Source organism: Petaurus breviceps, unplaced genomic scaffold (assembly GCF_028583685.1).
Source record: "Petaurus breviceps papuanus isolate PSGF00001 unplaced genomic scaffold, PetGlider_PUasm1.0 140, whole genome shotgun sequence".
NCBI lineage: Eukaryota > Metazoa > Chordata > Mammalia > Diprotodontia > Petauridae > Petaurus > Petaurus breviceps.
The window spans coordinates 21,381,850-21,399,512 of NW_027185698.1; the positions used below are offsets into that span (position 1 = coordinate 21,381,850).

At 36.2% G+C, this 17,663-nt stretch overlaps 1 protein-coding gene across 2 annotated transcripts in view; it reads left to right on the forward strand.

Annotated features, from left to right (window-relative positions):
* The window catches only part of KCNIP4 (potassium voltage-gated channel interacting protein 4), a 482,165-nt gene that overhangs the window by 441,470 nt on the left and 23,032 nt on the right, over window positions 1–17,663 (forward strand). For both annotated transcript variants that reach the window (XM_069069109.1, XM_069069119.1), the window contains exons 3-4: window positions 7,868–7,937; window positions 17,113–17,183. In XM_069069109.1, the coding sequence (XP_068925210.1) occupies window positions 7,868–7,937; window positions 17,113–17,183 (141 nt within the window). The remainder of the gene's footprint in view (window positions 1–7,867; window positions 7,938–17,112; window positions 17,184–17,663) is intronic.

The window sequence follows — 17,663 nt, forward strand, 5'->3', positions numbered from 1 at the left end:
CATTAGTTTTGTTTGTACAAAGTTTTTTAATTTCATATAATCAAACTTATCTGTTTTACTTCCTGTAGTCCTTTCTATCTCTTGTTTGGTCATAAACTCTTTTCTTATCTATTGATAAGACAGGTACATTCTTCCTTGCTCTCCTAATTTACTTATATCACCCTTTATTTCTAAATCATTTATCCATTTCAGTCCTTATCTTGGTATACAGTGGAAATGTTGATCCATGCCTAGTTCTATACTAAACTGCCTTCCAGTTTTTCCAGCAATTTTTGAGATTCTGGAATTGCCCACCACTGCCCTGACTATTTTCCCCTCTTCTTTCCATACAAGTTTTATGTGAGATAATTTCCCCCATCTTTCCTCTCCCTTCCTCCTGCCAAAGGCATCCCTCTTTCTCACCTACCCATTTTTTTTAATATCTTCTCATTAACTCATTTCCACACCCTCTTTCTATGTAGAATCCTTCTAACTGCCCTAATAATGATAACGTTCTTATTGAATATCATCTTCCCATATAGAAAAGTAACCAGTCTAACCTTATTTAGTCCCTTGTGATTGCTCTCTTGTTTACCCTTTTATGCTTCTTTTGAGTCTTGTATTTGAAAGTCACATTTTCTCTTTAGCTCTTGTCTTTTCAGCAGGGATGTTTGAAAGTCCTCTATTTCCTTAAATTTCCATCTTTTCCCTTGAAGGATTATACTCAGTTTTTCTGGGTAAATTATACTTGGTTGTAATCCTAGTCCTTTGGCTTTCCACAATATATCCCAAGCCTTTATTTTGTAGTTTCTAAATCTTGTGTGATCCTGACTGTGGCACTGTGGTATCTGGATTGTTTCTTTCTGGCTTCTTGAAGTATTTGGTCTTTGACCTGGGAGCTCTGGAATTTGGCTATAATATTCCTGGAAGTTCTCATTTTGAGATCTCCTTCAAGTGGAAGATTTATTAAATCCCAATGGATTTATTTTTTATATCTTATCCTCTATTTCTAAGATATTGAGGCAGTTTTCCTAGATCATTTCTTGAAATATGATGTCTAGGCTCTTTTTTAGATCATGAATTTCAGGTGACTTGATAATTCTTAAATTATCTCTCCTTGATCTATTTTCCAGGTCTGTTGTTTTTCCTATGAGATATTTCACATTTTCTTCTATTTTTCATTCTTTTTACTTTGTTTTTATTGTTTTCCAATGTCTCCTGGAGTCATTAATTTTTAATTACCTGATTCTAATTTTTAAGAAATTATTTTCTATGTTTTTATAAGGAATGTATGTGTAGAGCCCATATTAGATTGCAAGCCATCTTGGGAGGGAGGGGGGGAAAATTGAAAACTTATGGAAGTGAATGTTGAAAATTAAAAAATAAGTAATTTTAAATAAATAAAATAATTTTTTTCAAAAGAGAAATTATTTTCTTTTTCCATTTTGTCAATGCTTTTTAAGGAGTTATTTTCATCAGTGAATTTTTGTGCCTCTTTTTTTCCATTTGACCAGTTCTGTTTTTTAAGATGTTATTTCCTTCAGTATTTTTTGTCCCTCTTTTACCAAGATATTGTCTTTTTTTTCCAACTTTCTTCCTTTGCTTTCATTTCTTCACCTACTTTTCCCTCTTTTACTCTTATTTGAGCTCAAAAATCATTTTTTTTTTTAGCTTTTCTAGGAATTCTCATTGGGCATATATCCAATTTGCATTTTTTTCATTGAAGCTTTGTTTGTAACTATTTTGACTTCATTGTCTTCTGAATTTGTGTCTTGATCTTTCCTGTCACCATAATAGATTTTTATGGTGAAGTTATTTTATTGTTGTTTGATCATTTTTTCCCCCACTGTATTTCTTGATATGGAACTTTATGTTAATGTTGGGATCTCTTCCTGGCATTGGGAGAGAGAGGGGTACTGTCTCAAGCTTCATACTTTTTCACACTACTGTTTTCAGAGCTAGTTCTGAAAGATTGGAAGTTTTCAGTGCTTCCAAGGCTGTGTGATCTGGGAAGAGGTATGGACACTGTTGCCCTGGTCTGCACTCTGCTCCTTACCCAGGAAGGGCCCCTCATCCCTTAGGACTGCAATCAATACTATTCCTCAGGACTATTCCTCCCTTGGAACTGGAAATAATATTGTTCTTCAGGGTCAGTGATCCACTGGGACTCTTGACTATTAGTGTGTCTCTCTGCCCTTAAACTATGACATGGAAGTGGCAATGGAGTTGTCAATCAGCTTCTGGTCATATGTCTAGTGCTAGCATAGGGGTTCCCATAATTCCTTTTCTGACTGTTTTCCAGGTCCTCATACCAAAGCTTGATAGCTTTCAAAGCTGTTGCTGCTTCTGTTATACCACTCCCCTAGTCCCACCACTGGTGTTTCATCTACATGGGCATCCTCCTCCCTCAAATTACAGATCTCTCTTTCTGACTTCTTATGTAGTCTTAGGGTTAAAGAATGTCTGACTGTAATCTTTTGTTAGCTCTGCTATTCTGTAATGTTAATGGGATTTAAGATCTTCCCCATCCATTAATAGGTCTCAAGGGGAATTCATTAAGGGAAGCTTGCTTAGGGGAGGCTTGCTTATAGGAAGGCTTTCGCACCGTTTGCTAATTTCTAATTAGGCACTGAGTCAAGAGCGTTATGATACCTTCTGGCTCTGAGAAGTGTATATATACTGCAGTTGGTATTCTGCTTTGGGGGCTCGCTTATGAGAAGGATCTTATGATTCCCTGGTTGAGATTCTGGGTGGCCATATGTGCAGAGCTCCCTGACTGCTCAGATGTAAAGGCCCTCTCAATTCAGGGATGTATGTAAAGTGTATAATTGATTCAGGCAGTCAGAGCCCTTTCTGTTGGTCTTTAGTTTTCCGTTTGTGTTTTCTCTGAAGTTCAGGCTTTTGACTTTTCCCCTGAACTAGTGAAGATAGTTTAAAAGATTGTTGGCCCCTTAAACAGCTATCTTTCCTAGTAAAGCAGATCTAAGTATCTGTGCTAGTAGCCATCCTGGGTATGCCAGTGTGGTTGCTGCTACACACTACACAATTGAATTTGAGGCATTATTTTAATGTTGTTTAGATGGGAATGTTGGGAGAACTCAGCTCAGTGCTTTCTCTGTTCTGTCATCGTGGCTCCCTCAACAAACATTTATCTAAGAACCTACTGTGTGCCAGAGACTGTACTGGGCACTGGAGTCTTTGAGGGAACTAAGAGTTACAGGAGGTAGAGATAAGGAAGAAAAGAATCCTAAGCATGTATATAGCCTGTGCAAAGACAGGAAGATAAGAGAAGGAATAATTTTATAGGGCATAGCAAGGAGGCTAGTAGGGCTGTAATATAGAGTATATATGGAGGAGTGATGTGTAATCAGCCTGGAAAGAGAGGTTATAACCAGAGATTACAAAAGGCCTTAAAAGGTAAATGTAATAGTTTGCATTTCATCTTAGACATGTATTGACCCTGAGTATCCCTACATATTCCTAGGTGCTGTCATTCACTTTCTCTTTGTCTATGTGTTCATATTCGCTGCTATGGCTTTGGTAATCATCTCATTAGATGACTCCCAAATAGAGACAAAGAGAGAATGAGACATGAGTCTCCCCTGAGTATATTTCCCATTTCCAACTGCCTAATGAGTACCTCTACCTAGATGTCCCACTTAGACTTCAAATTCAATATATCCAAAATTGAAGTAATCCTCCCACCTAAATTTGTTTCTTCTTCCAAATTCTATTTCTGTTCATGCAACCCCAGCTTCCAAGTATCACAGACTCAAACCACATAATGATATTTAACTCTTCCCTCTTCATTACATGTCAATTTCCCCATTTATAGATGGGGAAACTGAAGCTCAAAGAGTTTAAGTGGCTTGAATAGGGTCATTCAGCTAATAACTGTCTGAAGCAGTATTTAAACTGACTCCAATTCCAGAATCCTATTCAAGATATCACAAAGGTACAGATCTGAATGTCATTCTCCTAATCAAGAAACCCTAGTGGCTCCCTATTGCTTTTATGGTAATATACACACACACACACACACACACACATATATATATTAGCAAACAAAGGATATATATAAGCAAACAAAGGATATATATGTATATATATATCCTTTGTTTGCTAATTAAAGTCCTTCACAACCTGGCCCAATCCTGTGTTTTGACCCTTTTTATATATCATTTATCTTCCCATACTCTTACAGTCCAGCCAAACTGGCCTTCTCACTCCCTTAAAGGATTTCTATCTCTTGCAATACCAACCTCCATATCTGGAGTGCATACCCTCCTCACCTTCATGACATAGCTCACACTTCTGCAGGAAGCTTTTCTGGATTCCCACATAAGCCAATGCCCTCCCTCCCAAACTATCTTATGCTTATTCTGTATTCATATATGTGTGCATACACATATATACATATGGGTGTATATACTAATAAATGTATATATATGTATGTATGTATGTGTGTCTATGTCGTCTCCTGCGATATAAAGTAAGCTTATCCAGACTAGGGATTTTTGTTTTGTTTTGTTTGTTCCATAATAGCACAGTGCCATAAGTACTTGTTGATCAATTCAGGGATGGAAATTAAGGGAGAAGAGAATATCCTAGAAGATATACCAGGAGAATAAAAAGGCTTAAAGAAGATGAAGACTACATAAAACAATTTGAAATTTTTAGGAAAAAAAAGTTACTATACAATTTACATAATTTCCCCAGCAACTCTACTGCTGGGTTTATAACTGAAGAAGCCCAGTGATAAAAAGAACCTATACTCTCCATCTTGAGATTGCTTCTTAAAAACTTTATTCATATTTTCTATTTGATGACCCATGAGTGTGTTTCTTCCTACAAATAGAAGAAACTCTTTTAGGGACAGGAGGATTTTGCTTTTGTCTTTGTATCCCTACCACCCAGCACAATGTCTCACTTAACAAAAGCTGTTGAGTTGAGTTGATGAGCAGCCAACTAGTCATAGCAAAAAGCAAGGAAACAAACATTTGTGGCCAACAATTGAAGGAATTGTTAAAAATATTTTCATATATGAATCCAGCATGATATTATTGGACCAAAGGGATAACCAAGATTAAAAAATCAGAGAAGCATGGGAAGACTCATATGAACTGATGCAGAGTAAAGAAAGAAAAAAACAAAATTATACACAATGACTACAGTCACACAAATGAATACAAAACTTAGACAACAGAATCAAGTTAAAGTCAGTGACTAATATTGCAGCCAATATCTGATGTTAAAATACATTTCCTTTCTGTTAAAAAAATCAACTATAAAATAAAAATATTCTGCACTGTGGGTAGTTGAGTGGTAAGTTTTCAAATAAAGGATGTATGACCATTTAAAGATTTTCTAGAAGCTGTTTCTATAGTTATGAATTTGTGTATGGTCTCTGTTGCCTCACTCTGAAATTCTGTGATTTTAAGATTCTGGCATTTTTCTATTTTCAGTGTGTCTTGACATTTATTATTTTATCCTTACAAAAACCCTGACAAGGAAGGAAAGCAAATATCACTATTCACATTTTACATGTGTCCCTGTGTACATTGTTCTCCTGGGCCTGCTTACTTCACTTTGCAAGCAATTTCTGCTTTCTATGATGCTCTTAAATTGTGTCTTTGCCCATCTATTGCCATGTTATAATATTTAATTATATTCATATATCACAACTGATTCAGCCATTCCCCAGTTGATGGGCAGCCTTTAGTTTTCAGTTCTTTTCTCATTTCCTTCCTTTTTTCTCCTCATGAACCCCCCTTCAGAATTAGTAACAGTTGTTTTGTCCGTGTCACAGACATTAATCTATTCAAAACAGAAAACAAACACAAATGATTACAATAGCTCTTTTTTTGTTTGGCATTTTATATAGTTACAAAACACTTTGTGGGTGACTCAGAGGGATGCAGTGGAAAGAACACTGGCTTTTGGAGTCAGAAAAGTCAAAACCCGCCATTGTTATTTGCTACCACATGACTTTAGTAAATATCTGAGCCTCATTTTCTTCTGAAAAATGAGGTGTTTGTCCCCAATGGCCCCTAGGTTTTCTTCCCATTTCATGAAACTATATCACTGACATTTGAACCTCACAGTAATCCCATGAGGTAGGCATTATAAATATTACTATCCCCATTCTACAGCTAAGAAAACTGTGGTTTAGTGTAGTTGTTCAAGATATACATAGCTAATCAATGGCAGAACTCAAGTTCAAAACCAGATCTTCTGAATCCAAGTTCAATACTGTTTATACTACTCCCTATACAGTGTGATTTTAACATGTTGTTTCTTTATACTAGAGAAGGTAGTGATTATATAAACTTAATAATGAAAACTAGTTGAAAAGACTCAATGACTCAATGGACTCCTGCCTGTCTTTATTAATCATCCTCACCTCTTACTAACAGCATTTTCACTGCTCTGCCAGCTTCCATCTCTGACCCTACATAAACTCACCACCACTTAGCCAAGATCCATCAAGTCTGTTCGCTTATTTCTATTACAAACAGATGGCTTGCATTGACATAGCCCCTGAAACATGTTTTCACTATATCAAAGTCTGTTCCTGAACAAATACTTATTAAATCCTTACTATGTGCCATGTATTGGGCTAAGTACTAGGGAAAGGCAAGGTGGAAAAAATAGCCCAAGCATTCAAGGAGCTTATATTCTAATGAGGGAAATATATATTGTACAAATGGGTGATACTCTCTGAGTGGAGGCACTGGTGAGGACAGAAGAGGAGGGAGGGTAGAGAGGGAACTAAGAAAAGCCTCTTCTAGAGGGTAAGGTTTTAGATGAAGTTTTTCATTTGCTCATGCAGATGCTTGTTACTGCCATAGAGTCAAGTATCAAAAAACTATTCTGACCAGAAAATGTATGTCATGTCTATGTAGATAGTATCATCCCTTTATTGTTATAGACTTTCCTCCTTTTAGGTCCTGGAGATTCTGTCTCTGTCTCTCTGTCTCTGTCTCTCTCTCTCTCTGTCTCTCTGTCTCTGTCTCTCTCTCTCTGTCTCTCTGTCTCTCTCTGTCTCTGTCTCTCTGTCTCTGTCTGTCTCTCTGTCTCTCTCTCTGTCTCTGTCTCTCTGTCTCTCTCTCTCTCTCTCTCTCTCTCTCTCTCTGTCTCTCTCTCTCTCTCTCTCTCTCTCTCTCTCTCTCTCTCTCTCTCTCTCTCTCTGTCTCTCTCTCTCTCTCTCTCTCTCTCTCTCTCTCTCTCTCTCTCTCTCTCTCTCTCTCTCTCTCTGTCTCTGTCTCTCTCAGTCTCTGTCTTTCTCTCTTTGTCTCTCTCTCCCCTCCAGAACGACTGAGGATTTTTTAAGCCTTTTATGATGGGAGAATGTTGGGGGTTTTTATTTGTTTGTCTTTTTTGGTAAATCAGGGACAAAAATCATGTAGATAAATTACATATTATATTTTTTCAATCTATATGACCCAAAGATATAGTATGGCTCACAGGGATAGGGACTAGACCTTATTTCATTAGTATAAGGTATTCCTCAGTGAGGGAACTCCTTCTACCAGTGTAGGTCAGCACCTTCTCTGCAACAAGGAGTCTATAGAATTGCATAGAACACTGAGAGGTTAAGTGACTTGCCCTGGGTAACACAGCCAGTATGTGTCATAGGCAAGATTTGAACCCAGGTCTTCTTGACTTTGATGCAGATACCCTACCCACTATCCCATTCAGTCTCTGTGTGACTCATTGGCATTTATATAGACTGTTTTCTTCCTTCCAAATAAATGTTATGCCTTTCATTTTTCTAGCACAGAAGATTCACAGTTTGGACAGCTCTGTACTCCCTCCCCAAGAAAAGTGCAAAAATTCATATTTTTTAGGCTATTCACTCATACTGCCTCTCTGTAACTTTCTTTAGGAATGCCCCAGTGGTGTTGTTAATGAAGAAACCTTCAAAGAGATTTACTCTCAGTTCTTTCCACAGGGAGGTAAGTACAAATGGAAAGTTGTTAACATGCTCTGAAAATGAGCATTCCAGCTGTAATTTGGAATGTGACTTTGATCTTCCTCACGTCCCTCTGGTTGTTAAAAATGATTGTGTATATTTAAATAATATACAGCCGTCACAACTGGAACCAACACATGAACAGTTAGACCTACCTTTGTTAAAGAAGGAAAAGGAGAAATCCTTTTTATTATGTTCTATGATAATTTTAATGATGATGGTAAGGGAATACAGCACTCATATGACTGTCTTTGTACATGTTTGGTTTTTCTTTGTCATTTTGTCTTTAAGTATAATCTGCATCATTAACATTTTCTTCATCACTTCCTTAAGTCTAGACATTAAGAAAATTATCAATCCAGTCCTGATTTGTAGCATTTGCTGACTTCCAAGGTATAATAAATGTTCGCACTGCAAATTTAACAATCAGCTTTCTGGAGAAGGGCTGAACTGGTTCTAGCCCATCCCTGCTTAACTGTATGTATAACACTACATCTGATACCCTGAAAGCTAGTAAAATTCCAGTGCATCACAGTTATACTTCTGACAACTCTTAGGCTATATATTCCTACACCAATATAAAAGGAATGATAAAGGGATAAGCATTCATACAGCACCTACTCTGTGTCAGGGACCATACTAAGCACTTTTTTTTCAAATATCTCATTTGGTCCTCATGACAACCCTGGAAGTGGATAGTGTTATTATTCTCATTTTTTTTTTACAATTAAAGAAACAGAGGCAAGCAGAGCTTAAATGGACTTGCCCAGGGTCACATAACTAGTCAGTGTCTGAGGTCTTATCTGAACTCAGGTCTCTTGACTCCAGACCCAGTGCTTTCTGGACTATGGTGCCACCTAGCTGCCTTAGCATACCTAGACTCTAGAAATATAGACAGGATTCTGAAACAGGAGATTTGGATTTAAATCCCAGCTCTAATATTTAGTATTTGTCTAACCCAGACAATCCAAATAGCCTCCTTGAGCCTCAGTTTCCTCAACTATAAAATCTCTTCTACTATTGGTTAAAAGAAAGCATTTTACAAATTCTAAAGCCCTAGAGAAATGTGAGCTCTAAGAATTATAAAAAGATCCACTTAAAATATAATTTTAATTCTACATATAATTTTAAAATTATTTTAGACTGAAAATTATTGAAATAATTAAGTATATACACTCTACTCATGTATTCACATACATATCTGTGGAAATTATTACAGCCACAAACAGAAATGGAAAGCATTTTATATACATATTTAGTTTATAGTAATGGATAAAGTTATTACATGAAACAAATTCAATCCAACTTCACATTAAAATTTCATCTTTTTTGAAAGACAGTTTTTTCTACATTATGGACTCGCAATTTAAAATATATTCCCTTGGCAAAAGATTTCATATTAAATGTCCAAAAAGATAAGAAGAAAATAGTTTTCTTTACTTTTAAAAATTCTTTGATTGTCCATGTTAATCAAAATACATAAATTCACAAGTATTATCTATTACTGACAGCTATAAATTTTTAAAAGATTTATGACATGCAATTTTAAAAAAATTGATACTGCTTGCCCATAGTTTGTTATAATGCTCATGAAGGAAAAAAAATCTTTTAAGGAAGAAAAAGCAAGTGGTGATCATTTCCCCCTGACCTATAAAAGCCTTCTTTGGATTGCTTTTATGAATTGTTTGTCAGTTCTTGTTCCTGACAAAGAAGGAAGAGTAAAAATGATACGTCCCAGATATGTAAATATATATATATACACACATACATATACATATATTTATATATATATGTGTGTGTGTGTGTGTGTGTGTGCATATATGTGTATATATAGACATAACAGCAAACATATTATAGTATGTGCACAGCAAAATATGCCAGTTATATATGTATATGTAGTATACAATATCTATTGCATACTATACACTTTATATGTGATGAGTTTGTAATTTCTATTTCTTGAAAATAATATTTAATAATATACAAATGCACATATAAATAGTATTCTAAAAATAGTGCAGTTTTAAGCTTTAATAGCTTAAACATACATATACATGTATAAATATATAAATAAACATGTATGTATATAAACACTACATAGCATACATATATACAATGTGTATATAATTATGTATTTATTATACATATTATAATTATATATTATATCATACTACATATAGGATTATATATAATTACATTAAACAAATTCATTATATAAGTGCATTATATGTGTATACACATATGTGTACATATATGTATTTGTGTGTATATAGGCCCAAAAGTCTTGGTATAATGTTAAGGCTTTCTGTTTTGTTTTGTGGGGGTTTTTTTGCTTTTTGTTTTTTTTGAGGGGGAAAGGCAGGGCAATTTGGGTTAAGTGACTTACCCAAGGTCAGTTAGTAAATGTCAAGTGTCTGAGGCCAGATTTGAACTTCGGTCCTCCTGCCTCCAGGGCTGGTGCTCTATCCACTGCACCACCTAGCTGCCCCCAATTTTAAGTTTTAATAGCTTAGCATTAAGACTTCTGGAACACCCTGGATATATAAGTAGATAGCTAGCTAGATGTATGTAGATATAGGTATATACACACATATATGTCTACACATGTACATAATCTCAATTTCCTCAGATAAGATGCTTTATTTAATGTGTAAAGTATCCTATAACTTGCATTGTCTCAAGATGTGAGGCCTTCACAGCATTTATGGGAACTGTTAACATGTTTTTGGAGAACAGCAGGCTCATGGACATGGAAGATACTGGCATGTTGACTTTAGAGAGAAAATAATAGTAAGAACATGTAGGGAACTTATGCTTCTATCCACCATGTTTATATGCATGAATGAGGTATGGGTATGAAGCAGGGTTAGGAACAGATAAGTATCTGTGAGAGTGAGACATGTGAACTATCTGGTGTTCTGGTCATCAAAATACCTAGAATAAACTAACAGACACACTGATAATGAGTGAAGTATAGCTAGTCTAAAAAATGAGGAAAAGCACAAAGGAGAAATCTATTAAAAGCAATAAAATTGAGGAATGTTTTCACCTTTCTAGCCAATGCAATCCCTGTTATATGTAAATTATTCAGCTTTATATAGTTTCTAAAACCTACTAGCCCACATCACTTTTACTAGCCCATCTAAGTTTCAACCTCCCTGTCCACTGCTACCCTGTGTTTATTATTCACTCATTCATTCATTGAACAGACATTTGTCATCTGCTTGCTATTTGTAGGGCACAGAGTAACAATGCATCTGATAATAGCAATAACTGAGACTGACTTAGAGTTTTGCAGTTACTAAGAATTTTGTACTTATGTCTCATTTAATTCTCAGAACAACCCCATGAAGAGAGAGAATACAAATTATTATTGGGGGTTTTTTTTTGCTTTTTTTTTTTTTGGAGGGCAGTTGGGGTTAAGTGACTTGCCCTAGGGCACACAACTAGTTTTGTGTTACATGTCTGAGGCCGGATTTGAACTCTGGTCCTCCTGACTCCAGGGCTGGTGCTCTATTTATTGTGCCACCTAGTCACCCCATACAAATATTATTGTTGTCTATTTTGACAGGTGAGGAAACTAAGCCTCAGAGAGGTGAAGTTACTATGCCAAGGTCACACAGCTAATGAATGATAGAGGGAGAGTTCAAGTCTAACTTCACCAAGCACCAAAATGACATTTGCTTCATACTTATGGTCAGATTAAATGCAACCCAGTGGTAGTTGAATTGATATTTCTAGCTCCCAGTATTCAAAGGGTCATATAAGTAAGTGGTAGTAAATACAAAAAACACTTTTCCCATCATACCGTATTATTAATTTTAACAGCAACAACAATAGCTGGTATTTATAAAACACTTTAAGGTTTACAAAGTTCATTGCAAAGTATCTGATTTCATCCTCACAACAATCCTAGGAGGTAAGAACTAATATTATTCCCATTTTACAGATGAGGAAATGGAGACAGAGAGAGGTTAAATGATTTGCCCAGGATCATACAGCTAGTAACTGTCTGAAACTAGATTTGAACTACACATAAACTTGCAAAAAGAGAGGCAACGGGATAGTAAAATGGTCAGAGAGCTGGACCTGGGGTGCAGAAGATTTGAGTTGTAATCCTGTTTCAGAACCTCACTAGCTTTGTGACACTAGACAAATTGTTTAATCTCTCCATAGTATCTCTTTTTCACACATAAAATAAAGCAGTCACTGGCCAGTAAGATCCTTTCCTTCTCTAAATCTCTGATCCTATAAAGCCCATGTATAGTCGTGTCCTCGGGCATTCTCCCAAAGTTCCACCATGTCCAGCTCTTCCCTGACATTTACATTCCATCCTCATCTCCCACATCCATGCAATCATTCACACAAGCTGTCCCTTCTGCCTCTCTTCATCTCTTCCTTTTAAGTCTCTTTTCTTCATTCTAGACTCAAGGCAGGCACCATCTTCTCCTTGAAGTATTTCCTCAGCCTCTGGTATTTTCTATTTCCTCAGATATTCATAAAGTGCTTTGCCTGATCTCATCTTTGCCCCCATCACTTCTGGCTTTGTTTATCTGTTTACATGGCTTCTACCCCACCCCCACCACCAAACCCCTTCCCCACCCCCACTAAACTTCTTTAGGGCAGGGACTTGTTTTAGTTTGTACTTCATATCTCTAGTACATAGCACCAGCTTTACACATAGAACAGTGGAAGAAGAGACGAACTTTCATCATACTATTAACAGTTAAAATATTCTTGGCTCTGGTTAATCAATATTCAATTGAATTGGATGCTCTAAACTTTAATGTCAGTTATTAATATTCTTGCTTTTTTCACTAACTGATTTATGAGAGCTATAGACCATAGTCTAATTTTTTCAGGCCATATCTATGATCAGTTGTATAGGAAATATATCTATGTATATATCTGTATGTCTGCATCAGTGTTTTTTCAAGGGACATATGAATTGTTATTAACATCTAGGGGTGGTGGGAAAAGCATCTAACTGGAAATATGTTATTATGTGACCTTGGCCAAGTTAATTACTCTGAGTTTGACTCTTTGCCTATAAAATGAGTGATGAGTTCAAAGGTCTCTTCTATGAAGTCCATTCCAAGACTGTATAGACTTGATTCTTCTGAGTAAGTCAAGGAAACAAGAAACTCAATGAAGTCGTCCAGTTAAAAGAACTTCAGCACCTTGGACACAGAATTTTGCATTATTGTTGGGTATGAGAATAGGTAGTTGGGCCATATAGCTGGTACTTGGGGAAAAAATGGGGATCTGTTGTTTTCTTTTTGGTACCATTAAGCTTTTTTCCACTGTGCTGTGACTGAGCAGCCTCTTGTCACAACAGCTGATATAGGTATCCATTATCACATAGGAGGATTGGCCAACTTTTTTTTTTTTTGCTTTTTTACAGAAGATCAAATATATTCTGAGTTCAACACAATGCCTTAGCTACAGTCTCTTGCTAAATTAAGTGCCTTGGGAAGACGCATTAAAGTACTTCCCAAGTAGTCTAATTAGGGGTTATGTTAGGAGAAATATTGCTTAACATATTATTATCTAGAAATGCTTTATGATACATTAGACAGCTCTCAGAAAGTTATCATTTTATGCATGTCCTATCTGTAATTCAAATTAAAAATGTCAGTGCAAATGTGTTATAGTTTGATAGTTAGATATCCTGGGTCCCACAGAGAAACTGCACAACATTAATAAATGCAGCTTTGTCTTCACTGATAGTTTTGCTTGAGTATGTGACACTTTACTCAAATAGACACTCTGGTCACTTGGGCACCGAATTTAGATTTCATTAAAAGATGAACTTCTTCATGAAGGGTGAAAGCTATGTTATATTGATATAATTAGTACTTTAAAATTTAAATTAAGTAAAATTATTGTCTTTGGGAAGATTTCCTTAAAGCAATGGCAAGTTAGAGCAAGTTTTGTGTGGAAAAGTTAGTTTATCTATATGACATAAACATTCACTGGGGAATATAAGAATGGGTTCAACTTCTTGGGTGCTTTTCAACTTATATTTGTCATGGAGGGTGGGGAGTGGCTGCTCTATCCTGTTGGCTACCTCCTTGATATGAGAAGAGAAAGATTTTCTCCAAATATTATTTTCTAGAAGAGACTAAGGGAAATCCATCTATTTTGGAAATCAATACAAGTATCTTTCTATAACTTTTTTTTGAATAAATATTTTGAAATTATAAAAGTTTGAAAATACCATTGAAAGAAAATAAATAGCTCATGGTCTATAACAAATATTGCACTTAAATGAAATCCTATTCCTGGGGAGAATATATGTGTGAAGGATAAGTCCATTTAATAAAGCCCCTTTCAGAATGAAGTTATTTTTTTTTCCAAAATAGCCAAACCTAACAGTTAATCAGTTCACCCCTCCATAGTCTAATAAAAAGTTCAAAAAGTCATAGACTTGGAACTAAATGGCACCTTAGAGACCATCTTTCTCATCCATCCCCTTATTTTATAGGTGAAGAAAGAGGCCCAGAGGGATGGAGTGATTTGCCCAAGTAGGTATCAGAAGTGAGATTTGAACCCAAGTCCTCTGACTCTAAACCCTGTGTTTATTTTACCTTGAACCACATTGCCTCCCTCTAGCAGCAAGTCCTGTAGAACAGCTTCAGTCTTTTAAAATAGAGTCTTGGTAGTCCTATAGTGGACTGGACCTGAGGCTGGGCCTGGATCTATAATTGCTTTGTTGTGAGGAACTTCTGCCTGAGGAAATTTATTTAGGTTGGTATTTCCTCAGCACCTTACAGTCTTAGAGAAGAGTCTGGATCACTGAAAGCTTAAGTGATTTGTTGAGAGAATAATATAGTCAGGATGTGTCAGAGGCTTCCTTGAACTCAGGGTTCTGGAGGTCAGCTCTCTAGACCCTGTACCAAGGATCTCTTACTGGAGAGATCCTATGATTCTCTCCCTGTGGCAAGCAAGTTCAATTTGTGGTTTGTCCAGTGTGTTTCATGAATGCTCTACATATGATTTAGGGAAAGACCTGTATAAGATTTCAATCAGTCAAGTATTTATTTAATACCTACTGCACACAAGGCATCACCAGGCACTGAGGCTACAAAGGCAAAAATAAAACTTTCCAATTTTATATTCTATCTGGTAAGAAGAAGTTCATGTATAGATAGAAGATACATACAAAATGAACACATCACTTTTTAAGGACAGGCCTCATGAGAAAAGTAACACTCAAGCTGGGCTTTGAAAGAAATTTGAATCAGTTTCTAAAAGACAGATATGTAATCAGTGCATTACAAATATGGAAGACAGGTAGTTTTTGCAAAGGCATGAAAATAGGAGATTGGAGTCTTGTATGTAAAGAACAGGAAAAAGGCCTTTTGAGTATAGGAACAGAACCAATGTCAGAATAAGGCTAGAATGGTAGCTGGAATCAGGTTATGAAGAGATTTAAAGACCAAACTGAAAAATTTTATTTGAGGGAGCTAGTGCAGTTTGCTAAGTAAAGGAGATATGGTCAGTCCTGTGTTCTAGAAATATGTTGCTGGAAGCTGGAGAATGGATTATAAAGAGGAAAGGCTAGAAGCAGGGAGATTAGTAGGACTTGCATTAGGGCCTATGAGTAGAGAAGAACAGATGGATCCAAGAGGTGTTATAGATGTAAAATGAACACAATTTGAAAATTGATTACTGAGTGAGTGTGAAAGGGAGTGAGGAGCCAAGCAGTACTTACAAGGCTACAAACCTGGGTGACTAAAAGAATGATGGCACCACAGACAGAAAAAAAGGAAGGAAGATGTATTTATAAGAATATGTCTAGCATGAGACACCTTGGAGAACATCTACTTTCAAATGTCTGCTAACTAGTCAGTGATGTCAGATTCTAGAGTTAAGGAGAGAGACAAGGTATACATACATACATGTACACATAGATATACACACATCATATGTATGTGTACACACATAAATATATCTTGGAATCATCTGCATAAAGATGATAATTAAATCTATGGATAAGATCACCAAGCGATAGAATGAGGATAGAGCATTGGGGAATATAGAGAGGGGGTCTGCATTTTGGATGATGATCCAACATAGGAAACTGAGGGTTGGTCAGACACATAGGAAAAGAGAACAGTATCATCAAAACCCAGAGAGGTAAAATTATACAGGAACAGTGGATAGTTAACAGTGTCAAATGCTACAGAGTGTTCAAGAAGAATGAGAATTTAGGAAAAGCCATGAAATTTCTTATTGGTAATCTTGGAGAGAGCAGTTTCAGTTGAGTGACAGTCAGAAACCAGTTTACCAAGTGTTAGGAAATGAGTGGGAGGAGAATAAGTAGAATCCAGGAGTGTAGACAGCTTTTTCTAAGAGTTTGGCGATAAAAAAGGAGAGATATAGATAGCTTGAGGGGGTAGGTAAAAGGTGTCAAGTGAAGCTTTTTAAAGGTGGGAGGAGACCTGCATGTATTTGTAAGCATCTGGGAAAAAGTAGATCCTGGAGATATTTAAAAATAGAGAGAGAAAGGGGATGTTTGTAGGGGCCACCTACTGGAGCAGTCTAGAAGGGTTGGGATCTAGGGTGTTTGGGAGAAAGACCAGAGTTCATCAGAAACCAGAAAGAAGACAGAATGGACCATGATGTCAAGGGGTTCTGATATGTAGAGAAGGATAAAAATTGGGGGAGGGGGGTGGGGGCGGAGAGTGCAATTTTTTTTTTCAATAACATGTGAGATGAGATCATCAGCTGAAATGGTTAGGGGAAAGGGCTAGTATGGAAGGCTTGAGAGAAGACAATTTTTAGCTGCTATGGGAGTTATAGCAGAATTAGGGAGAAGGTGTCAATATGCTTTGGTAGAGGGGGTTTCTTCATGAGGAGTTTCCTCTTCCAAAGAAATCACCAGTCAGGCCCAAATTCAAATTTTTACTAGAATGAATTCACAAAGACTTTCCTTTACATATGGTGAAATTAAAAGGGAGGCTGGTTAAATTCAATTAATCAGAATATCCTATTTTCTAGCCATTTATTTACTGAAGCATTATTGTGGTACATTGTAGGGGAAGGGGAAAATTCTGACAGATAAACTGAATATTTTATGGGTAAAAAAAAGAGTTCTGTAAACTGTATTTTAAAAATTTACCTATTCAAGCTTCTTTTTTTTTGAACTTCAGATTCGACAACATATGCACATTTTCTGTTCAATGCATTTGATACTGATCACAATGGATCTGTAAGCTTTGAGGTAAGTCCCCTATCTGACAAATGAATAGAGATCCTATCAACTGTTGCTTTAATTCAAAAAAATTCCTAAACATTATTGATAATTCAGCAATTTCATCATATTTGAGCATGGAAAAGTAAAAACAAAGAAAATGACATGCAGAAATTTCTTTTTCAGTACTGAGTCAATACTTTTAAGTTATATATCACTCAACAGCAATAAAAATTACATCCTACAGTTAATTAGATGCCTAACACTTCAAATCTCTCTGGCATGGAAAAAGGTTAAGTCCCCTAATTTCATTAGTAATAACCATTTGAGGGAAGTCTCCTGTTAGAACAGTAAAAACTCAGTTAATGGATCCCCTAGGACTGAAGCTCCTTGATAACAAAGTTAGTCATAATCTTTAAAGACATCTTAATTTGTGGAGGCCAGGAGGCCTAGAAACAGAGTAAAATGTAGGTGGCAGATGAATTTAGAAGGTATTCTAGGTTCCAGGGC